The 17,835-nt window shown below is 36.9% G+C and overlaps 6 protein-coding genes across 8 annotated transcripts; 4 read left to right on the top strand and 2 right to left on the bottom strand.

Annotated features, from left to right (window-relative positions):
• Positions 1–50: 50 nt before the first annotated feature.
• On the top strand, positions 51–2,899 carry LOC116159408 (putative nuclease HARBI1). The gene is made up of 7 exons (XM_031472379.1): positions 51–1,231; positions 1,317–1,488; positions 1,740–1,933; positions 1,986–2,133; positions 2,194–2,338; positions 2,403–2,699; positions 2,753–2,899. Exons 1-7 carry the CDS (start codon positions 1,173–1,175, stop codon positions 2,833–2,835), a joined length of 1,098 nt encoding a protein of 365 aa, XP_031328239.1. The 5' UTR covers positions 51–1,172; the 3' UTR covers positions 2,836–2,899.
• Positions 2,857–4,150, bottom strand: LOC116159410. The gene is made up of 3 exons (XM_031472381.1): positions 3,851–4,150; positions 3,532–3,745; positions 2,857–3,433 (listed from the first exon to the last, which is right to left on the bottom strand). The coding sequence occupies exons 1-3, from the start codon at positions 3,853–3,855 to the stop codon at positions 2,882–2,884; spliced, it is 771 nt and encodes a 256-aa protein (XP_031328241.1). The 5' UTR covers positions 3,856–4,150; the 3' UTR covers positions 2,857–2,881.
• A 114-nt stretch (positions 4,151–4,264) lies between these two features.
• Positions 4,265–7,273, top strand: LOC116159409. Its single transcript, XM_031472380.1, has 2 exons — positions 4,265–4,455; positions 6,271–7,273. Exons 1-2 carry the CDS (start codon positions 4,291–4,293, stop codon positions 6,928–6,930), a joined length of 825 nt encoding a protein of 274 aa, XP_031328240.1. The 5' UTR covers positions 4,265–4,290; the 3' UTR covers positions 6,931–7,273.
• Positions 7,274–12,700: 5,427 nt separating this feature from the next.
• Positions 12,701–17,818, top strand: LOC116164006. The gene is made up of 4 exons (XM_031478137.1): positions 12,701–12,797; positions 14,064–14,461; positions 17,359–17,511; positions 17,562–17,818. Exons 1-4 carry the CDS (start codon positions 12,701–12,703, stop codon positions 17,787–17,789), a joined length of 876 nt encoding a protein of 291 aa, XP_031333997.1. The 3' UTR covers positions 17,790–17,818.
• LOC116159253 (protein ANTAGONIST OF LIKE HETEROCHROMATIN PROTEIN 1-like) lies at positions 14,528–16,073 on the top strand. 3 transcript variants are annotated; one of them, XM_031472203.1, is made up of 3 exons: positions 14,528–15,193; positions 15,254–15,785; positions 15,844–16,073. In XM_031472203.1, the coding sequence occupies exons 1-3, from the start codon at positions 14,756–14,758 to the stop codon at positions 15,909–15,911; spliced, it is 1,038 nt and encodes a 345-aa protein (XP_031328063.1). In that variant the 5' UTR covers positions 14,528–14,755; the 3' UTR covers positions 15,912–16,073. The 3 variants fall into 3 exon arrangements, with proteins under 3 accessions (XP_031328063.1, XP_031328064.1, XP_031328062.1); XM_031472204.1 differs by having other exon boundaries at positions 14,528–14,753; positions 14,808–15,193; positions 15,254–16,073; XM_031472202.1 differs by having other exon boundaries at positions 15,254–16,073.
• Positions 16,009–17,201, bottom strand: LOC116159255. Its single transcript, XM_031472207.1, has 3 exons — positions 16,573–17,201; positions 16,238–16,518; positions 16,009–16,159 (listed from the first exon to the last, which is right to left on the bottom strand). The coding sequence occupies exons 1-3, from the start codon at positions 16,957–16,959 to the stop codon at positions 16,060–16,062; spliced, it is 768 nt and encodes a 255-aa protein (XP_031328067.1). The 5' UTR covers positions 16,960–17,201; the 3' UTR covers positions 16,009–16,059.
• Positions 17,819–17,835: the final 17 nt, after the last annotated feature.

Raw genomic sequence — 17,835 nt, forward strand, 5'->3', positions numbered from 1 at the left:
GATCTGTCCTTGTAAGTACTTACACTAACGTTTTAGGAATTTTCATTTTTAGGATGGGAAAACATAGTAAACGAGCTCGCTCTAGATCAAGCGATTCAGATGAAGGGCTTTCTAAAAAACAGCTCCTTCGACGTTTGCTTAAATTAGAACGAAAATTGGAACGTAAACGTACCCGCGCTCGTCGTTCGACATCGAAAGAAAACAGGCCGCCTAAAGGACGCCACGTTTCTGTTCGCCATCGCTCGAGCAGCGTGGGTTCAGATGCGTCGGGCAATAGCGACCGTGATAGCTGTTATCCGCGGGATACAGTATCACATATTCGCAAATCTTGCTCTTTTAGTGATAGTCGCAGCCCGCGCGGCTCGGTATCTGCACCTTCAAGCGAAGGCCGCAGTCAGACCGGCGCCATTTCCATCCCGCAAACGGCGAATTTATCCACACAGGACCATGACCGTGACCTACATGTTCCTACGGAGAATTCGGTTACGAATGCTGACGTTTTATTAATCAACGATGAGGCAGAGTTGACGGAGGAGATTTTGGAGCTGTTGGGGGATAACCCGGACAAAAATATTTCTCAGAAACTCCTTTTACACCCAGAAATTATAACTAGGTGGAATTTTTTTTTTAAAGCACGGCATAACTCAACAGCTAAAAACTAAGCTTTTCGAAACGTATTTTCTCGATTCGAATTGTGAAGCTTTGAGTCCACCGATCCTAAACCCGGAAGTAGCAGCGGTTCTGTCAGGCGCTAACTTAAATCGCGACAAAGCGAGATCGAGCCTACAAAGCCAATTAAGTAGGGGCCTATTAGCGTTAGGTCTAGGTTTTTCGGCTATTTTAGAGGAGTCTAGCAACATTCCTTCTCCCTTAAGGGACAAATTGCTAACTTCGTTTACGGACGCCGGCCGGCTTTTTACTGATTTATTCTTTACGGAATCAATGACGCGACGTTCATTAATCGCACCGATCCTTAATAAAGAAATTAATGTTGGAATTCTGTGTAAAATATCCGAGATCGTAAGCGGGTTTACGGGCACTCGTAAGATCGGAACTAAAAAAGGCAATTCTGTGTCCGCCCGGATCTTACAAATTCTCGGAAGTCCCTACGGCTTGTCGTAAATTCTTACGGTGACAGATTATCTGACCTAAACTTATCCGAGCGCATCAAAATGAATAATATGCGCTTCTATTTACATATTGGTGCTCTTCTCGAAGAAGATAATGATCGGTAAGAATCAATATTTAAAAGCATAACGCAATTTTCATAAACAAACTTCATATAACATTAAAATTTGCGTATAATTATTTTTAAGTAATTTCATGAGAATAACGAAGAGACAGTTAAGGGACTCGCTTAATGTTTTTGAAACAAGCGAGAAAGACTTTAAACAAATGTTTCGTTTGGACAAAGTAAGTGTAATGGGTTTGATCGAGGAAATAGGCCCCCATTACCAAAACACAGGAAGTATTCCGCTTCATTTAAAGGTAATACCTAGGTATATTTTTATACATATCATTTTCAATACCTATGCTGTAATAACTACAAATTGGTACCTACAGGTACAGATACATAAGAAGGCGAAAGATGACGCATCCTTACTATTCATATTCTATTAATTTGTGCGCCACTGAGTGGGTTCTGCAGTCTGCGTATAGCCATTGTTTAAAAAATGGTATAGCCCGCTGTCGCCTTCTTATGTGCCGGTGCCAGTGCAATAATTACCCAAATTCGACAGGTTCTAACAACACTAAACTTTGTTGCCACTGGTTCATTTCAAAATCCTGTAGGAAGTAGCTGTTGGATTTCTTTGAGTCAGCCATCAGTTTCAAGAATAATACACGAAATAACATCTTTAATATCACAACATTTGTTGCCAGAATGGGTTCAATTTCCGACTGACTTCGAAACAAAAAATAATATTAAACAAGGGTAAAACATTAAGCACATAAGTATTTTAGATAAAACCTTCAACTTTATTCAGATTTTACAACAAGTGGAATGTACGTGGTGTTCTTGGAGTTGTAGATGGAACTCATGTTGAAATTCTTGCTCCACCTACGAATGACGTTCACCATCCCCCTTTTGTTTATATAAACAGAAAAGGAAAACACTCAATAAATGTTATGCTCGTATGTTAAAGGATAAGACGTATAGAAAATGAATATTAATTATTTATTTTGTAAAATTAGATTTCGGATTCTAACACAAAAATTATTGCTTGCAATGCCAGATATCCTGGGTCCGTCCATGATTCTGCAATATGGCAAATGAGTAATATTAAAACTTATTTAAAGCGGGAGTATGATAATGGAGATAAGTCCACGCATTTACTTGGTATTTAAACATATTTAACAATGTTATAATAGAAAAAAAACAATTTTTTTTACCAAATTTACAGGTGATAGCGGATACCCCCTTGAACCATGGCTATTTACTCCCTTTTCGAATTTTGAGCAAGGAAGCCCAGAAGAACGTTTTAATAACCAATTCAAGACGGCTCGAAATGTTATTGAAAGAACCAACGGCATATTAAAAGGACGTTTTAGATGTTTGTCAAGGCACAGAGTTCTTTTATACCATCCGAGTAGAGCAGCTAACATCATTTATTCTTGCTGTGTTCTTCACAATATTGCTCTCCGGGCAAGGATTCCTCTTCCGGAGGAAGAAATAGAATATAGAGACGAGATTGGCATAGGTAAACGTTTTCATGTACATCATTACCTCAAATAAAATGTACAATGTTTTTAGAAGGCAATTTGGAGTACAATGATGTTCTGCAAGAAGGGAGGGCTACAAGAGCTAGATATATAAGAAATAATTTATTATTATAAAATACAAAAAAAAAACTCCAAGACATTTATGTTAAAAAAAAGACTATTAATCAAAATCAAATTTAAAGTTTTGGTTTTCAAATTTATATTTTGCCACTTCAAATTTAAGTCGAAGAAGCTCGTTTTTGTTTTTTTCCTTTTTACACTTTATGTACTCTTCGGAAAATTGTTTTACAATGGAACCTAATTCTTCAATATTTTTTTCGGATTTGTTCATTGTATTCAATAAGCTTTCTGTCACAATCGACAATGGCTTTTGCCGAGGTAGAGTTTTTGTCCCAGGTTTTTGCGGTGGAACGGGTGTAACAGCCGGTTCAATTTCAGGTGGTACTATTACTGGTGTATCATCTTCAACCGGCATTGGTTCAGTAATTTCCTCCTCAAGAGGTATTATCATGGTATCTGAATCTAATAAAATTCCATCGAAGTTTGTAACACCCAACGCACCGGTTACGGTCACTTTTCCCCATACACAGAGTGCCCGTTCTTCCATGTCTGTTAGTGTTATACTGCTTTGAGGACCTGATCCAGTCTTTAAACGGTGCTCATTTAATTTCCTATATTTGTTTTTCACAAAGTACTTCCAATCTGTAAAACGCTAAAAAAGATGGTTATTTAAAAAAAGCGATGAAGAGATTTAAAATAATGCTACAAAACTTGTGCTGAAGTTTGCTGTATAAATCATATCGTTTTTACCTTTTTCCAATCAGCTACAGTCAGCTGAGGCCCATCTGGATCAGAATTTAACTTTTCTGACATTTCACCCCATTTATTTTCGATGTAATTTACATCTAGCGATGGGTTGATTGTATTGGATCGCATATGGTAGTCATTTTCCATGTAATATAAGTAAATATTATATTGATTAGTTGTTGTGTTCTTGGTTCTCTTTCTCTTTTTGTTTTCTAAGCTAAAAAAATGTAAATTGTCATTTTTAGGTTAGGATATTAATTTTTTTTAAACAAAGAAATAACATTGTAAATGTACAATGTAATCTTCAATAATAAAATCTTACCTCATAATGCTACTCTATATTCAATTTTACTTCAGTAAACTGTCCAAACGGCAAGGAAACCAAGGGATAAATGGTGTACACTACCGGCTTGTCAATGAAAACAATAGAAGTGAAGTTGGTTGCGATCGGAACGGCTCGGTAACGGCGACTCGTAACGCTTTTCATTACGAGTCGGCGCACAGAATTGCAAATTTTAAGGTTTTGTAAAATTTCGCTTACGATCAACTTATAAGCTACGGGCGTACGGTTTTACGGTTTAACGATTGCATATGTACAGAATTCCAGCATAAGGATCTTGTAGATCCGTCAGAAGTGGATACCTTTTTGTTCGGGTCGGACTTAGCGGACAAAATTAAATCGGCAAAAATTATTAAATCTACGGCTAGAGAGTTAAGAGCACCTGCCGTACCCACCACATCCTTCCGTCAAAAATCAGCGAGATGGAACAAAAAGCCGGCCACCGCTACTCGACCGCAGTCGGAAAACAGGAATCGCCCGATTCGTCGCAAGGGAGAAACGGATCTTTACAAAGGGCGCTCCTACCGCAGAGAATCGAACAGTCGGAGAGACACATTCAGAGGCAGAGGCAAACAACAATAACCGAGGTAGGTAATAAGTTCGCCGGCCGTCTTAGACACTTTTATTCTGCCTGGTCTCAAATATCTTCCAATTCTGTGATTCTGGATTGGACACAGGGTCTCAAATTGCCCTTTTTATCAAAACCGATTCAGGATTCTCCGACATGTTTTAAAACATCAGTCAACCATTGCAAATTGTTAAGGGAAGCGGTACTGGAATTGTTAGCCTTAGGAGCCGTGGAAAAATGTTCCAGTTCTGCGGGCGAATTCATTTCGCCAATTTTTTTAGCAGATAAACCTAACGGCAAAAAGAGATTTATTTTAAATCTGAAAAAGTTTAATACCTTCTTGTCGACACCCCATTTTAAAATGGAGGACTACAGAACAGCATCAAAGCTAATAAGAAGTAATTCTTTTCTAACAACGATTGATTTAGAAAACGCTTATTTTGTAGTCCCAATTTTTAAGGACGACAGAAAATTTCTACGTTTCTGGTTTGACAATAGTCTCTATGAGTTTTCCTGCTTGCCGTTTGGTTTGGCCTGCGCTCCTTATGTCTTTACTAAATTAATTAAACCAGTGGTTTCCTTTTTACGGCGAGAAGGAATTACAATAATCAATTATTTAGATGATTTTCTTATTATCGGAGACTCTTTTGAAGAGTGCGAAAACCACACACGAGTGAGCATAGACTTACTGGAATCTTTGGGTTTTATAATTAATTACGCAAAAAGTAACATATCTCCTAATTCAAGCTGTAAATTTTTGGGCTTCATGTTCCATGCTCCCTCTTTACGGTTAGCTTTACCTGTCGACAAACGCGAGAAAATTTTCAATTTCATTATTACCACCCTAAACCGCAGAAGGAGTACAATCAGAAACTTTGCGCGACTAATCGGCGTTCTTATTGCTGCGTGCCCCGCCATTAAATACGGGTGGGCCCACACAAAATCTCTTGAACGAGCCAAGATCAGGGCTCTTAGACTTTCGGGAGAAAGTTTTAACTCTTGGTTCTTTCCTTTAAGTAGATCAGTTCTTTCTGATTTATACTGGTGGGCTTCACACATTCAGACGTCCTCCAACGACATAAAGAAAGATTACTTTGACTTAATAATCTTTTCAGACGCGTCCCTAACGGGTTGGGGGGCTTGCGCTAATAATCAGACGGCTAGAGGATGGTGGAATCTAGGCGAACAATTGTTACACATTAATACTTTAGAACTATTAGCGATTTTTAACGGTTTAAAAAGCTTCGCCGCGAATCTTAAGAACTGTAACATTCTGATAAGATCGGACAACACCACGGCTATCGCCTGCGTTAACCGCATGGGGAGCGTTCGGCACAAGACCCTTAATAATTATGCTCAAGATATTTGGAACTGGTGCGAACAGAGAAACGTCTGGATTTTTGCTGCTTATGTTTCTTCTAAGGACAATTGGCAAGCGGACGCCGAATCTCGAAGTCTACCTCCAGATACGGAATGGGCCTTGTCACATCACGCTTTCCTACTAATAGTAGAGAATTTCGGAAACCCTGATATTGACCTGTTCGCGTCAAAAGACAATCACAAGTGCGACAAATTCTTTTCTTGGCATAGAGACCCAGCTGCAGAAGCTATAGATGCTTTTACAGAAAATTGGCAGGGCTATTTTTTTCTATGCGTTCCCGCCTTTTAACTTAGTGTTGAGAACCTTGAATAAAATTGTGCAAGACGAGGCGACGGGAATTGTAATTCTTCCTTTTTGGAAATCACAACCCTGGTTTCCACTTTTTTGCAAACTTATCGCAAGCAAATTATTATTCTTTGATCCAGATATTAATCTGTTGACATCTCCTTTCAGCAATCGACCACATCCTTTGGCGAAGGACCTTACCCTGGTGGCGACAATTTTGTCAGGAAAGCCTTCCGCCTGAAAGGAGCTCCAGAGGAGTCTACAAGCACCATACTGAAATCGTTGGCACCTGCAACTCTCAAACAATACAACAGGACCTATAAGCTGTGGTGGGACTTCTGTAAGAAGACTAGAACTCATCCTTTTTCTGCAAATTCTACTGAGGTACTGCGATTTTTGCAGGATATTTTGGAGAATTATAACCTAGGTTATGGATCCTTTAATAGTCACAGGTCTGCACTTTCATTAGTCTTAGCCGTCAACCTAGAGCAGTGTTCCTTAATTAAGCGATTTTTAAAAGGAGTTTTTAAGTTGAGACCATCCAAACCTAGATATGATGTTACCTGGAATCCACAAATAGTTCTTGATTTTTTCAACACGGAAGAAGTCGTAGATCTACAGACACTATCGAAACGCTTAGTAACCTTGTTGGCACTGATTACAGGACACCGTGTACAAACCTTTTCTGTTATTAGAACGTCAAATATTGTTCGACATGAGAAGGGAGTCAGAATCTTCATATCGGACAATATAAAGACATCCGGATTGGAACGGTCGCAACCAGTGCTAGAACTACCGTTTTACCAGGTCAATCCTAACATTGCGTAGCTACCTTGCTGTTAAAATACCTGAACAACACAGCAAACATTCGACATCCTGACTCGGATCTGTTGTTTTTAACTTATAAGAAACCACACCGACCAGCTACCAAACAGACCTTGAGTCGCTGGATCAAAGACAGCCTCGAGTCCGCAGGCGTGGATACGTCGATTTTCAAACCTCATTCCACTCGCCACGCTTCGACGTCGATGGCTTGGCGAAAGGGCGTTTCTCTAGAGGCTATTAGAAGAACAGCCGGGTGGAGTAAAAATTCTGAAGTTTTCGCCAGGTTTTACAACAGGCCATTATATCAGCAAGATAACTTTGCATTATCAATTTTGGATAACCACGATTTCTCTTGACAAATCTCATGTATAGACACATTTTTTGTTTGATAAATACATAAATTTTGTAACACAACTAACGTTTAGCTATTGGGCTAACTTAGAGTTTTTACTAGATTGTGATGACTTGGAGGTTTATTTGCCGCAGCTCTTTAAACATCTACGTAGTAAATATCAATTATATCTTCGGACTGGATACCGAAATATAATTTAACGATCAATTGAACTTACCTGTGAAGTTCGATCGAAATTATATGAGGTATCCAATCCGAAGATATAAGGTCCCTCCCCCCCTCCCAAGGGGCAAATAAACTTCTTTCAACATAATGACTCTCTCAAACCTCTACACGCACGAGCAGAGGGGGTAAGCGGGAATTTTGTTTTCTTTAAACCTTGTGGCTTTAGCTCAAAGAGGGCGGACTACGTAGTAAATATCAATTATATCTTCGGACTGGATACCTCATATAATTTCGATCGAACTTCACAGGTAAGTTCAATTGATCGTTAAAAAAGAAGCCATTTATTGTAACCAAAATGAATTCTGAAAATTTTTTTGGAGTACAAAATATTGAAAAGAATATTGTAAATAGAAAAACTTCTAATAAAGGTGATAAAATAAACTGGCTGAAAATTCGATCCATTCGTGTAGAAAAGAATCAACCGTTTATAATAACTGTTCAGCAAGACAACTTTGATGAACCTGAGCAACAAGTAGATATTAGAAAAAGGAATTGTAGAAAAGGAAAGAATGATTCTGATTTTTGGGAAGTGATTCCTCTTTGGCCGAAAGGAAAACCGATTGCAGATGCAAAATGGAAAAATTTACAGGAAATGATGCACCTCATTCCCTTAGACTGTCAATCGTTTTATAACAACTTAATGGGAGATACAGCTATCGAAGAAGACGTGGATGGCTACAATGTTCTTGGTCTTGATTTTGAGGTAGAAAATGATTTAGATAATTAAGTCACTATAATATTGTATTTAATATACTCGTGTATGTTTGAATAAAGTTTGGGTTTTTCATAAATGTTAATGTTATGAATCTGCTGAAACCTACTAACCCACAAAATACTCAAAAAATTGCGATATTACGGTCAGTTAAGATAAATGTTTAAAAATTCAGTTATACACCGCTTTAAATTTACATCATTATGGATTTAAAAGTTCTACATGAACACGTTATGAAGAAAGGAATGAAAATAGTTACCACGCAAGATTTCTCATTTTCACACCTTTGATGCTTGGTATGTTTCTGCATAACTACGTCCAATTACACTAGCTTCTTGTTGACCTTCTGCAGTGTCAACTGGATTAATACAATTATTCATAAACTTCAACGCAATATAATGTACATGCTTGCAGATTGTTGTCCTAATAGAATAATCTGCACATGTACAACTATACAGGGTGATTCCTATAGTACCTGCCACCGTTTGGGAGCGTATAGGGGGTGCCTAGGGGAGTATTTTGATATAGGACACTTGGGTTCGGAAATCTAAAATAAGGGCGCCAGAACCAAATTTATCTTCTGGAATTTCACGCCTGTATGTAGGCAACCCAACCGACCGACGTTTCGCGCGGAGCGATGCAGAGCGAGTTAGCGCGAGGGAGCGACATGGGAGGGAAGGAGGGAAAACGACAGTCAAAAGCAATAACGTTTACAAGTGTTCAACGTGGCCACCGTTGTTCTCAATGCACTTCCTACATCTAGCCAACTATTATTATACTATTTCCATAGTGTTTATTCACTTGATACGCGTCGTTGCAGACGGGATTTCGTGGGTTTAAACAAAATTCTGATCAAGTGTCAGCCACACATCGCCGCCTGAGATCGCTCCGTGTGCACCGCCGGCCGGTTGGGTTGCCTACCTACAGGCGCGAAATTCCAGAAGGTAAATTTGGCTCTGGCACCCTTAATTTAGATTTCCGACCCCAAGTGTCCTATATCAAAATACTCCCCTACGCACCACCTACACGCTCCCAAACGGTGGCAGGTACTATAGGAATCACCCTGTATGCATGTATACATATACTACAAATGCTGCATTTCATACCGCAGCATACAGAGTTCTCGAGGAGGTTTCGTGTGATCCAATATGTAGCTTTATTACTATTTGTCACAGAAAAATATTTCTCAGATTGAATTACTTCAACATTAAATTGTGAAGTTATAGCAACTCGATGATGTAAATGAATTTTGTTAATATGACTAGTTGTACTTCCTTTAGTTAATTTTATTACTCTTTCAATCTTTTTATTTCTTAAAAACTCCATCAAGACATGAACAGTTTTGTCCAAGCGCTTTATTTTCTTCCCTTGTAAGTACAAGTATTTTAATGTCTTGTGCATGCTTTCAAGATGCATGTTAGTGTTTGCGCCACATCCTGTTCTAAAACAATAGGCCCACTTTTTAGAATATGGCACATAGTAAGTGCAGAAATATTCCTTGAATTTTATGCATGCTTTATTTTCAGTTAATAATTTTACAAAATCTTGTAGACCTTTTTCAAAAAGTTCCACACTTAGTAGGGTTTGCAGATACTTTAATGTTTTATAAACCCACTCCTTTGTTTCAATGTCGTTAATCTTCGACAAATTTGATTGCCAAGCACGATCAATGTGCCACGAACAATATAACTGATTTTTGGCAGGCCCCATTATTTTCTTCCATGGTCCATAAAAAACTTCTGTAATGTCAGACATGAAAGTCTCTGTTAAAATCGATCCTAACACATCCTTGACGCTTTTGAAAAAGATTTCATTTATGTAAGAGTCTTTTCTATTGGAGAACATAAATGCAAATGGTATGCCTGTGTTAAACTCATCAATACTCAGGAGCGTTGTCAATTCAAAATCATAAGCATTAAGCCCATGAGTGCTGTCTATGGCAACATATTTTTGAGCAAACTTCCTATATAATTCTAACTGACTCCTATCCAAGATGACTAAACAAAAATCACTTTCTTGTAAACCAATAGAAATATCTCCTTGTTTTTTATATAAGATAACAGGGTTATTTTCAGCTTCTGAGCACTGCTGAACCCAGATATCGACGCTAGTAGCATCATCATGATGCCTATATCCATCATTAATATTGATATTGTAAGCGATCTTTATATTATTAATGTCTTTCCTGGTTATAAGAGCAGTCCTGCTAAGCTTGTTACTAACAGATTCTCGAACTGAGTTCAATATCCTAAAAATCGATGACCACGTTAATTATTAGCCTAACTATTTAAAACATTTACCTTAAGGTGGTACTCCTACTATTAATTTTGAAGCAACAGTCTTTTTATCACTTTTGTGTATTCTTAGGTGTTGTACTTCATTTTTGTGGCCATAATGACTTTTGTAATATATCACTTGACATTTACTAGTGACTGTATTATGTTTTAAGATAATTTGGCTAGTGCAAAAACTACCAATTTTGCAAGATCCTTGGCTCTTTGGAAACCGTTTGAGATTTGTTGTGGGAATAGATTGTAATCCTACAAAGATTAAATATAATTAATTATGGATATATACCTAACACATTTGTAAATACCTGATCGAACACAGTAAGAGTAACTGGTTTCTGTTACACCATCCTTAGATCTTTTAACGCCAGTTTTTTTTTGTAAACTTAATAAGATTTTCCGTTTCTTGATTTTGTAGCCAGACGTTAAATTCTGCAAAATAAAAACAATATTAGTTATATACTTTGAAATGGTTTCAGTATCCAATTATTTACCACACATAGATTCAAAATCAATATCAATCCTTTGACAATCAATGGTGTGCTTCAATTTTAAGTGTTCTCTTAAAGAATCGCAACATTTGAAAGACACGTTACAATTTTCTTCCAAACATTTAAAATCACCAACAGATTTTTCGTACTCCACAACAAAACTATTCAAATTATGATTTTCTTTTCTATGCCGATTTGCACTACTTTGACAAGAAAAGATTTTTCCACAAATTAAACAGGTAACACTCATATTTCTAACTTAAGCGTAATCAAATTAAAAATTAAATGACCACAGTCCCAGTCACAAATTCACAGTCCGTCAAGAGATGAAGCATGAAGAGTAAAAAAAAGTAAGGTTAGAGGGTTAGATTGCTGACAGTTCGAGATTAGGCAACGTTGGTATGCTATCCTCTTATTAGCCCTTCATCAAACTTTAACGATTAATAACTTGCTGCCATCTGCACTTACACACGCCGTGCTTGAACGTTGCACGAAGCTGTTGCAAAACGTAACACGGAGACGAACGATGAGCCAGCCTAGCTTCGAAACCGTAAATGGCGCGAATTTAAAGCAGTACCTATTTCAATATTTATTACTTTGGATAATGAAAGTCTAACCAAACGCGTTGATTTTATAATCACTTTATATTTACAAAATTGTTAACTTTAATGGCTAAAGATAAATACTGATGTACGTCAATCGTACGTCAATTTGCGCCCGTCATAATGACAGTTTAAGAAAGTCGTCATTTTGACCTACAGATAGGAACGTATGACGTCTCAGACGATAAATGACTTTAAAATGTCGTCATAAAGACGAAGGGTGCTACCTGGGTAGTTGCTACAAGATTGTAGATATCGGTTAAAAAAAATTACAAAGCAACTAACTTCTACAAAGTCGAACTCTTCAATGTCGTTTACGTCATTGTTCGTTACTAAAGAATAAGAGGAAGGATTTGTTAGCGTAGATGACGATGGTGCAGGAGAAATCACATTATCCATCTAAAATAATACATGCATATTAATTAAGCATGGTGTTTATTTAATGTTCAAATCAGAAGAAGACAAAGGAGGGACGCACAGGAAATAAAAAAATGTAAAAATAAGTTTGTAAGACCCCTACAAGGATTCGCGGGGGGGGGGGAATATTTGAGGAGTAACTTTATGGGTTAGATAGTATTTCCTCCTCTGGACCATATTTTGATTTTTACTTACGCCAGTCTCGTTTGTAGCAAGCTCGAAAAAAATAGGGGGAGGTGATAGAAAAAGCTCGAGGTTTCTCTTAAACTTGATTCGGGTGCCAATTTTCGGTATTAGTTCTCTTAAGGGTGTAATCCAGTAGTGCAACATTTATGCGAAAATAGTCCGATTTATATTTCGTCTCAATTCTGTAAAACATGAGATGAAAGACGGGGCTAATTTTTTTCGTGTAAATTATACATTTAAGGCCCGGTTGTTCAATCATGGTTTAAACTGTAGATTAGCTTAAACTGGCGTTTAAAGCTGTAAGCTTAGTTTAATGCATTGCACCACTGCGGTTTAACGTTAAACTCGGTTTAGATTAGAGGTTTAACTAAACGGTGAAAGAGGGCCGTTTAACGGTCCTAAACCGTCAAACATAACCCCAAATACCTACATAATCAAACAAACGCGAAAACGTTATTCTTGTCATTTAGGGCTGTTGGTCTCATGGTTTGTTAATCAAGATGAACTACACGGATTTTGATAAGCCAATTACTGATGATGGTTTTTTGGAGCTAATGCAGCTGTTTTTGGACGATGAAGAAGAACCTCTCATTCCAAGCAATTCCTCTATTTGCTCGTCTACATCCGTCGTTATTATTTTCTTCGCTGGCCCTTCCCCAGTAGCATTTAAATATCTCTTTTTATTTGCAAATTTTTTCTTTAAAACCTTTTTTTGCTTCTGAGTGTTTTCGCTTCCCTTACTTGACCTCCTGCAGCATTAAACTCCTCAGCCTCATGCAGCGTCTTTGAAGCGGTTATTAAGAACGTCCGTTTTTTTACACTCTATTGTTGCTCGAAACTTTTTGACGAGCTGCAGAAGCATCGCATCGTTGGATTGAAGTTTACAGATCGTGGTCGCTTCCGTACTAAATCACCAATCTCCATTTCCAAACGGTGTTACTAGCTATGATTAATTACACAAAAAATACAGACACTATTTCAATCACGAACAAAACAACATACACGCTTGTAAACAAACCAAATTTGAAGTTTGAATAGCGTAAACGTCAAAATTTGAGCGGATTACAGTGTTGCCACCAATAGAAATTTCATTAAACGCAGTTTAGTTAAACTCTCCCTAAACTGCGAATGAGCAACGCAATAAAAGATAAACTGTGGATTATCTTAAACTACGGATTACCTAATCTGCAGTTTAAACCGTGATTGAACAACCGGCCCTAAAAAGTATGCTACAGAACAAAATTTTAATATTTAAGAAAAAACAATTTTTTAGACCACTGCCAATAAAAAGTGAACTTTTATAGGTAAAATGGTGTCAACACAAATTATTTTAAAAATCTCCCTGTAGCATACTCAGAAAAAACATTAGCAAACCATAGAGCCATCGACCAACTTTTCACATAAATTACAAAAAATTTTAAACGAAATATTCATTCGAAATTTTTTACGAAAACTTGTAGCGTTTATGGCCATATGCACCGTTTTTTATTTAAACTGCGCTTACGTAAGCTCGCTTAAGTAGTTAAGCGCTATACATAATTTTTGGTAATGCACCGTACCAAACTAAACCGAGTTTTGGTAAACCGTGAATATGTTTGGCAACGTAGCATTTTTAACCCACAATGCACTTCGTCTACTCAGTTGTTTGACATGTTATAACCTCAAATAACATTGTGAATTGTGATTGTAGTATTGTACAGATTTCACGTCTTTGTTAAAACTATACAAATATGAGCAACGCAAAAGTTCGAGTGCCCAACTTTTCCAGTACAGAGAAGCTTCATCTTTTAACGATTATATCTCAAAAATATTACAAGATCCTAGAGGACAAGAAGACTGATCGCGTTTAAACGGGACAAAAAGAAAAGGCGTGGGACGAAATAGAAGCCGAGTTTAATGCTTCATCTACCTGCACCACATACAGAAATGCACTGAGCCTCAAGAAATGGTATGAAAACCGAAAAAAAGAGCTCCGGAAAACTTTAGCTACTAATAAAAGAGAAGCATTATTAACTGGTGGCGGTCCACCGCCAAAGAAGAAGAAAGATGGGGACGATACACTGATGGATGACATTTTAATGGCCATTTTAAATGAGAAAACTTTGTTGGGTCTTAAAAATCCATTTGATGATGATGCAGATGAAACGGAGATACCCCACATTGAAGGTAATGAGGAAGTTGTTCTTGAATTAGAGGCATACCCATGCGAAGTTGCAACTACCGAAAACTGTGTAGCGGATACTGTTAATGTGGAAGCACAGGTAAGTTTTTATCAGTAATAGTTAGTAGTAACGGTTACATAGACCTAACTAAACCAGTAAAGCGGGGTTCACATTTGTGCATTTTCATGCTGCATTTGATGGCGCATCAAGTTGCTGCATTTTTTCATGCGCGCGTAGCTATTCAGATTACTGCAATTTTTGATGCAATTACAAATATCACTAGTTAGGGAATTTACTTTTTGCCAACCCAGTTCTCCTCAATTGGCATTCTGGAGTAAAAAATAAAAGTGTTTTTCTTATAAATTTTTCCCTCAAAGTTCAAATACTTGAAGTATGGATGTGGAAGAAATTGTTCTAATAACACTTATAATTGGTGCATCTGCAGCTTTATTATTAAATCGTAAGAGACGGTGGTGGGTAAGACCATGGATTGAGCAACGGGAAACAAATAGTCAAGGCAATTCTAATTTGTTGCACAATGAATTAGCAGTGCTGGATAAAGAAAATTACAAGAATTTTATTAGAATGGATGAAGATACTTTCAATGATCTATTGAAACTTATTGAAAATGATATACAGAAACAGGACACTAAATTCAGGAATGCAATTTCGGCCAAAGACCGATTATCTGTTACATTGCGCTATCTAGCTACTGGCGAGTCTTATAAAAGTCTTTCCTTTTCATTTAGAATGGGACAATCAACAATTGCTGGAATAATCCCAGAAGTTTGCATTGCCATTTACAATAATTTAAAAAATCAGTATTTAAAGGTAGATACAGCTACACTCGACAATGAATAAAAATGATGTTTAACTAAATAATATTTTTAGATGCCTACTACAACCCAAGAATGGTTAAAAATTGCTAATGAATTTGAAGAAAGATGGAACTTGCCACATGTGTTAGGTGCATTAGATGGTAAACACGTTGTTATAAAAGCTCCCGCAAATGAAGGATCGTCATATTTTAATTATAAGCACACACACAGTATCGTACTATTGGCTTTGGTTGATGCCAATTATAGCTTTTTATATGTCGATGTGGGTAGAAATGGAAAAATTTCAGATGGGGGTGTATACAAGAATAGTTCACTTGCTGCAGCGATTGAAACAAACAAATTAAATTTTCCAGAGGAAAGACCATTGCCAGCGGGTACCAAACCAGTACCATATGTAATAGTTGCTGATGCAGCATTTCCATTATCCCGTCATATTTTAAAGCCGTTTCCATTTCGTAATATGACTTGGCAACAACGTATATTCAATTATCGCCTAAGCAGAGCACGAAGAGTTGTGGAGAACGCATTTGGGATATTAACAAATCGTTTTCGTGTATTATTGAACATTATAAGTTTGGACCCAAGTAAGGCCCAAACATTAACTCTAGCATGCATTGTGCTACATAATTTTTTGCGAACAAGGTCCCCAAATGGTTATGATGTTAAGGAACAGAACATTGATAGGCGATTCACATTTAAGTACACCTTAAGTCGACAAGCAGGCAACAGGTCAACTGCATCAGCACTTGATAATCGAAATGAATTTGTACAATATGTAAATGGTATAGGAGCAGTAGAATGGCAAAATGACTTAGCATAGCATTATTATTATCAATAAACAAATGTACAAAATAAAATCTAATCATATTGAGCATCAACAACTTTTGTAAATATCTCCTTCTTCAACATCCGTATTTTGTAAGGGTCTTCGACTTTCCTCAACTCTGTTGCGATTGTCCTACAACATAATAAAAATTGATAGTTTTTTTAATATTTATCACTGGCAACTTATTTAATTGCTATTTAAAACACTTACTTTGCAAATATATCAAATTCATCTTCAATGTGGGGCCTTTTTTTGCAACTTTCGAGGGATTGTACAGCGGTTTGGATTAGGTCTGCCACAGAGTTCTGCATTTTCCTCTTGCTTTTTGATACTGTAGGTGTAGTTGCCCTTGATGTCGATGTTTGTGAAGTGCATGGACTGTTATTGAAAGCATCAACTTCATATTCATCCAGGTCTTCCAGCGTGCCTTCAAACACAATATCCTCATCATATGTAACTGTAGTACCATTGGGCGTGAATATTTGGGTCTCCTTAAAATCAATTACAATGTGATTATTTTAAAAACCTTATAAATAAATACTTACTGATGGTTCAATATTTGATTGGCTTTCCCTCACTGGATCGCATTCGTTTAAAAACTGCAGCATGTCAAAACACCAAAGTTTCGGTTCGTAGGAATCTGCTGAACAACCACTGGACAAAAATTTTTTTAATAGTGCCACCTCTTTCTTAAATTGCGTCCGAATTACGTGTACTTTTTTAATTATGTCTTGGTCCGTTAAATTGCGGCACTCAACCTGATACTTTTTCATCAATTCATTTTTTATTGATTGTATTGCATTTTGCCGTTTCATTTTATTCTTATATTCTTTCATTTTCGTTGTATACAATAAGGGTTGCGCTTCGTACAAAATTATAAGGTCCTCCACTAAGGTACGCGACCATGGAAAAGCACGTATTTCACGGTTCATTTTTAACACTAAATAAAATAATTAACCCAATTCCAAACTGTTTAAAATTAAAATGTAAGGTTAAGAAACATAAACAGCCATGAGTCAACGAACTTTTCGTTGCAAACTTAATTCTAGCTATTGGCAAGAGAAATATTCCTAAAAATATTACTAAAGATGCGCCAAAAAATGCATACAAAATAGAACGTGGTCTAAAGCATGCATTTCCATGCGCATCAAAAATTGCAAGAAAAAATGCATAATGTGAAGGGGGAAAATGCAAGCATTTTAATGCCGCATCACAGTTGCAGCATGGAAATGCACAAATGTGAACCCCGCTTAACTTAATTGTGTGTATATCGATAGCAGTGGTTACAATTTGTACTGGACAAAAATGTATCTGATTGAATCAAATTTTAGAGTTCCATTAACGCTATCCAAATGCCAGTCCCAACAATGAATTGGAAAAAGTATGTTCCAAAACAGCTACAATGCCCTACAAGTGCAATTCTACGTTTCTCAGAAGAGAAAGAAAATATACCGGAACCTGATAATGCCCCAGCACCCAACAAGGTAACAATTTTTTTAATCGTATGATGACTTTTAATTGCAACGTTTTGTAGGTTAACACTCCAAAGAATGCAAACAGAAGAAGACCAACAACAGTAGTCAAGACACTTACATCATCTGAGATAGCAAAAAAGTACAATCTGTTACTCGACAAAAGACTAAGCTTAGTAGATGCACAAATTAAACATTTACATGCAGAAAATGAACTTGTTCTTAAGAAACGTGAATTGGAAATTGAGTTACTGCATATTCAAATAGCAAATGAAAAATATGTAGAATAATATGTTACATGTGGTAATAAATAACAATTTCGTTTTTTATAACTAC

This window comes from Photinus pyralis, unplaced genomic scaffold (genome assembly GCF_008802855.1).
Source record: "Photinus pyralis isolate 1611_PpyrPB1 unplaced genomic scaffold, Ppyr1.3 Ppyr1.4_LG1, whole genome shotgun sequence".
Classification (NCBI taxonomy): domain Eukaryota; kingdom Metazoa; phylum Arthropoda; class Insecta; order Coleoptera; family Lampyridae; genus Photinus; species Photinus pyralis.

Excerpts from the sequence above, each read along its gene's own strand:
- LOC116159408 (XM_031472379.1), top strand. The coding sequence starts at position 1,173 with ATGAATAATATGCGCTTCTATTTACATATTGGTGCTCTTCTCGAAGAA. Across the intron at positions 1,232-1,316 it reads CTCGAAGAAGATAATGATCG|TAATTTCATGAGAATAACGA; the intron begins GTAAGAATCAAT and ends ATTATTTTTAAG. Across the intron at positions 2,339-2,402 it reads TAAGTCCACGCATTTACTTG|GTGATAGCGGATACCCCCTT; the intron begins GTATTTAAACAT and ends CCAAATTTACAG.
- LOC116159410 (XM_031472381.1), bottom strand. Across the intron at positions 3,434-3,531 it reads CTGTAGCTGATTGGAAAAAG|CGTTTTACAGATTGGAAGTA; the intron begins GTAAAAACGATA and ends CATCTTTTTTAG.
- LOC116159409 (XM_031472380.1), top strand. The coding sequence starts at position 4,291 with ATGGAACAAAAAGCCGGCCACCGCTACTCGACCGCAGTCGGAAAACAG. Across the intron at positions 4,456-6,270 it reads GGCAAACAACAATAACCGAG|CAATCGACCACATCCTTTGG; the intron begins GTAGGTAATAAG and ends ATCTCCTTTCAG.
- LOC116164006 (XM_031478137.1), top strand. The coding sequence starts at position 12,701 with ATGAACTACACGGATTTTGATAAGCCAATTACTGATGATGGTTTTTTG. Across the intron at positions 14,462-17,358 it reads CTGTTAATGTGGAAGCACAG|AGTTCCATTAACGCTATCCA; the intron begins GTAAGTTTTTAT and ends ATCAAATTTTAG. Across the intron at positions 17,512-17,561 it reads ATGCCCCAGCACCCAACAAG|GTTAACACTCCAAAGAATGC; the intron begins GTAACAATTTTT and ends AACGTTTTGTAG.
- LOC116159253 (XM_031472202.1), top strand. The coding sequence starts at position 14,756 with ATGGATGTGGAAGAAATTGTTCTAATAACACTTATAATTGGTGCATCT. Across the intron at positions 15,194-15,253 it reads TAAAAAATCAGTATTTAAAG|ATGCCTACTACAACCCAAGA; the intron begins GTAGATACAGCT and ends TAATATTTTTAG.
- LOC116159255 (XM_031472207.1), bottom strand. The coding sequence starts at position 16,959 with ATGAACCGTGAAATACGTGCTTTTCCATGGTCGCGTACCTTAGTGGAG. Across the intron at positions 16,519-16,572 it reads AATCAAATATTGAACCATCA|GAGACCCAAATATTCACGCC; the intron begins GTAAGTATTTAT and ends ATTGATTTTAAG. Across the intron at positions 16,160-16,237 it reads GAATTTGATATATTTGCAAA|GACAATCGCAACAGAGTTGA; the intron begins GTAAGTGTTTTA and ends ATTATGTTGTAG.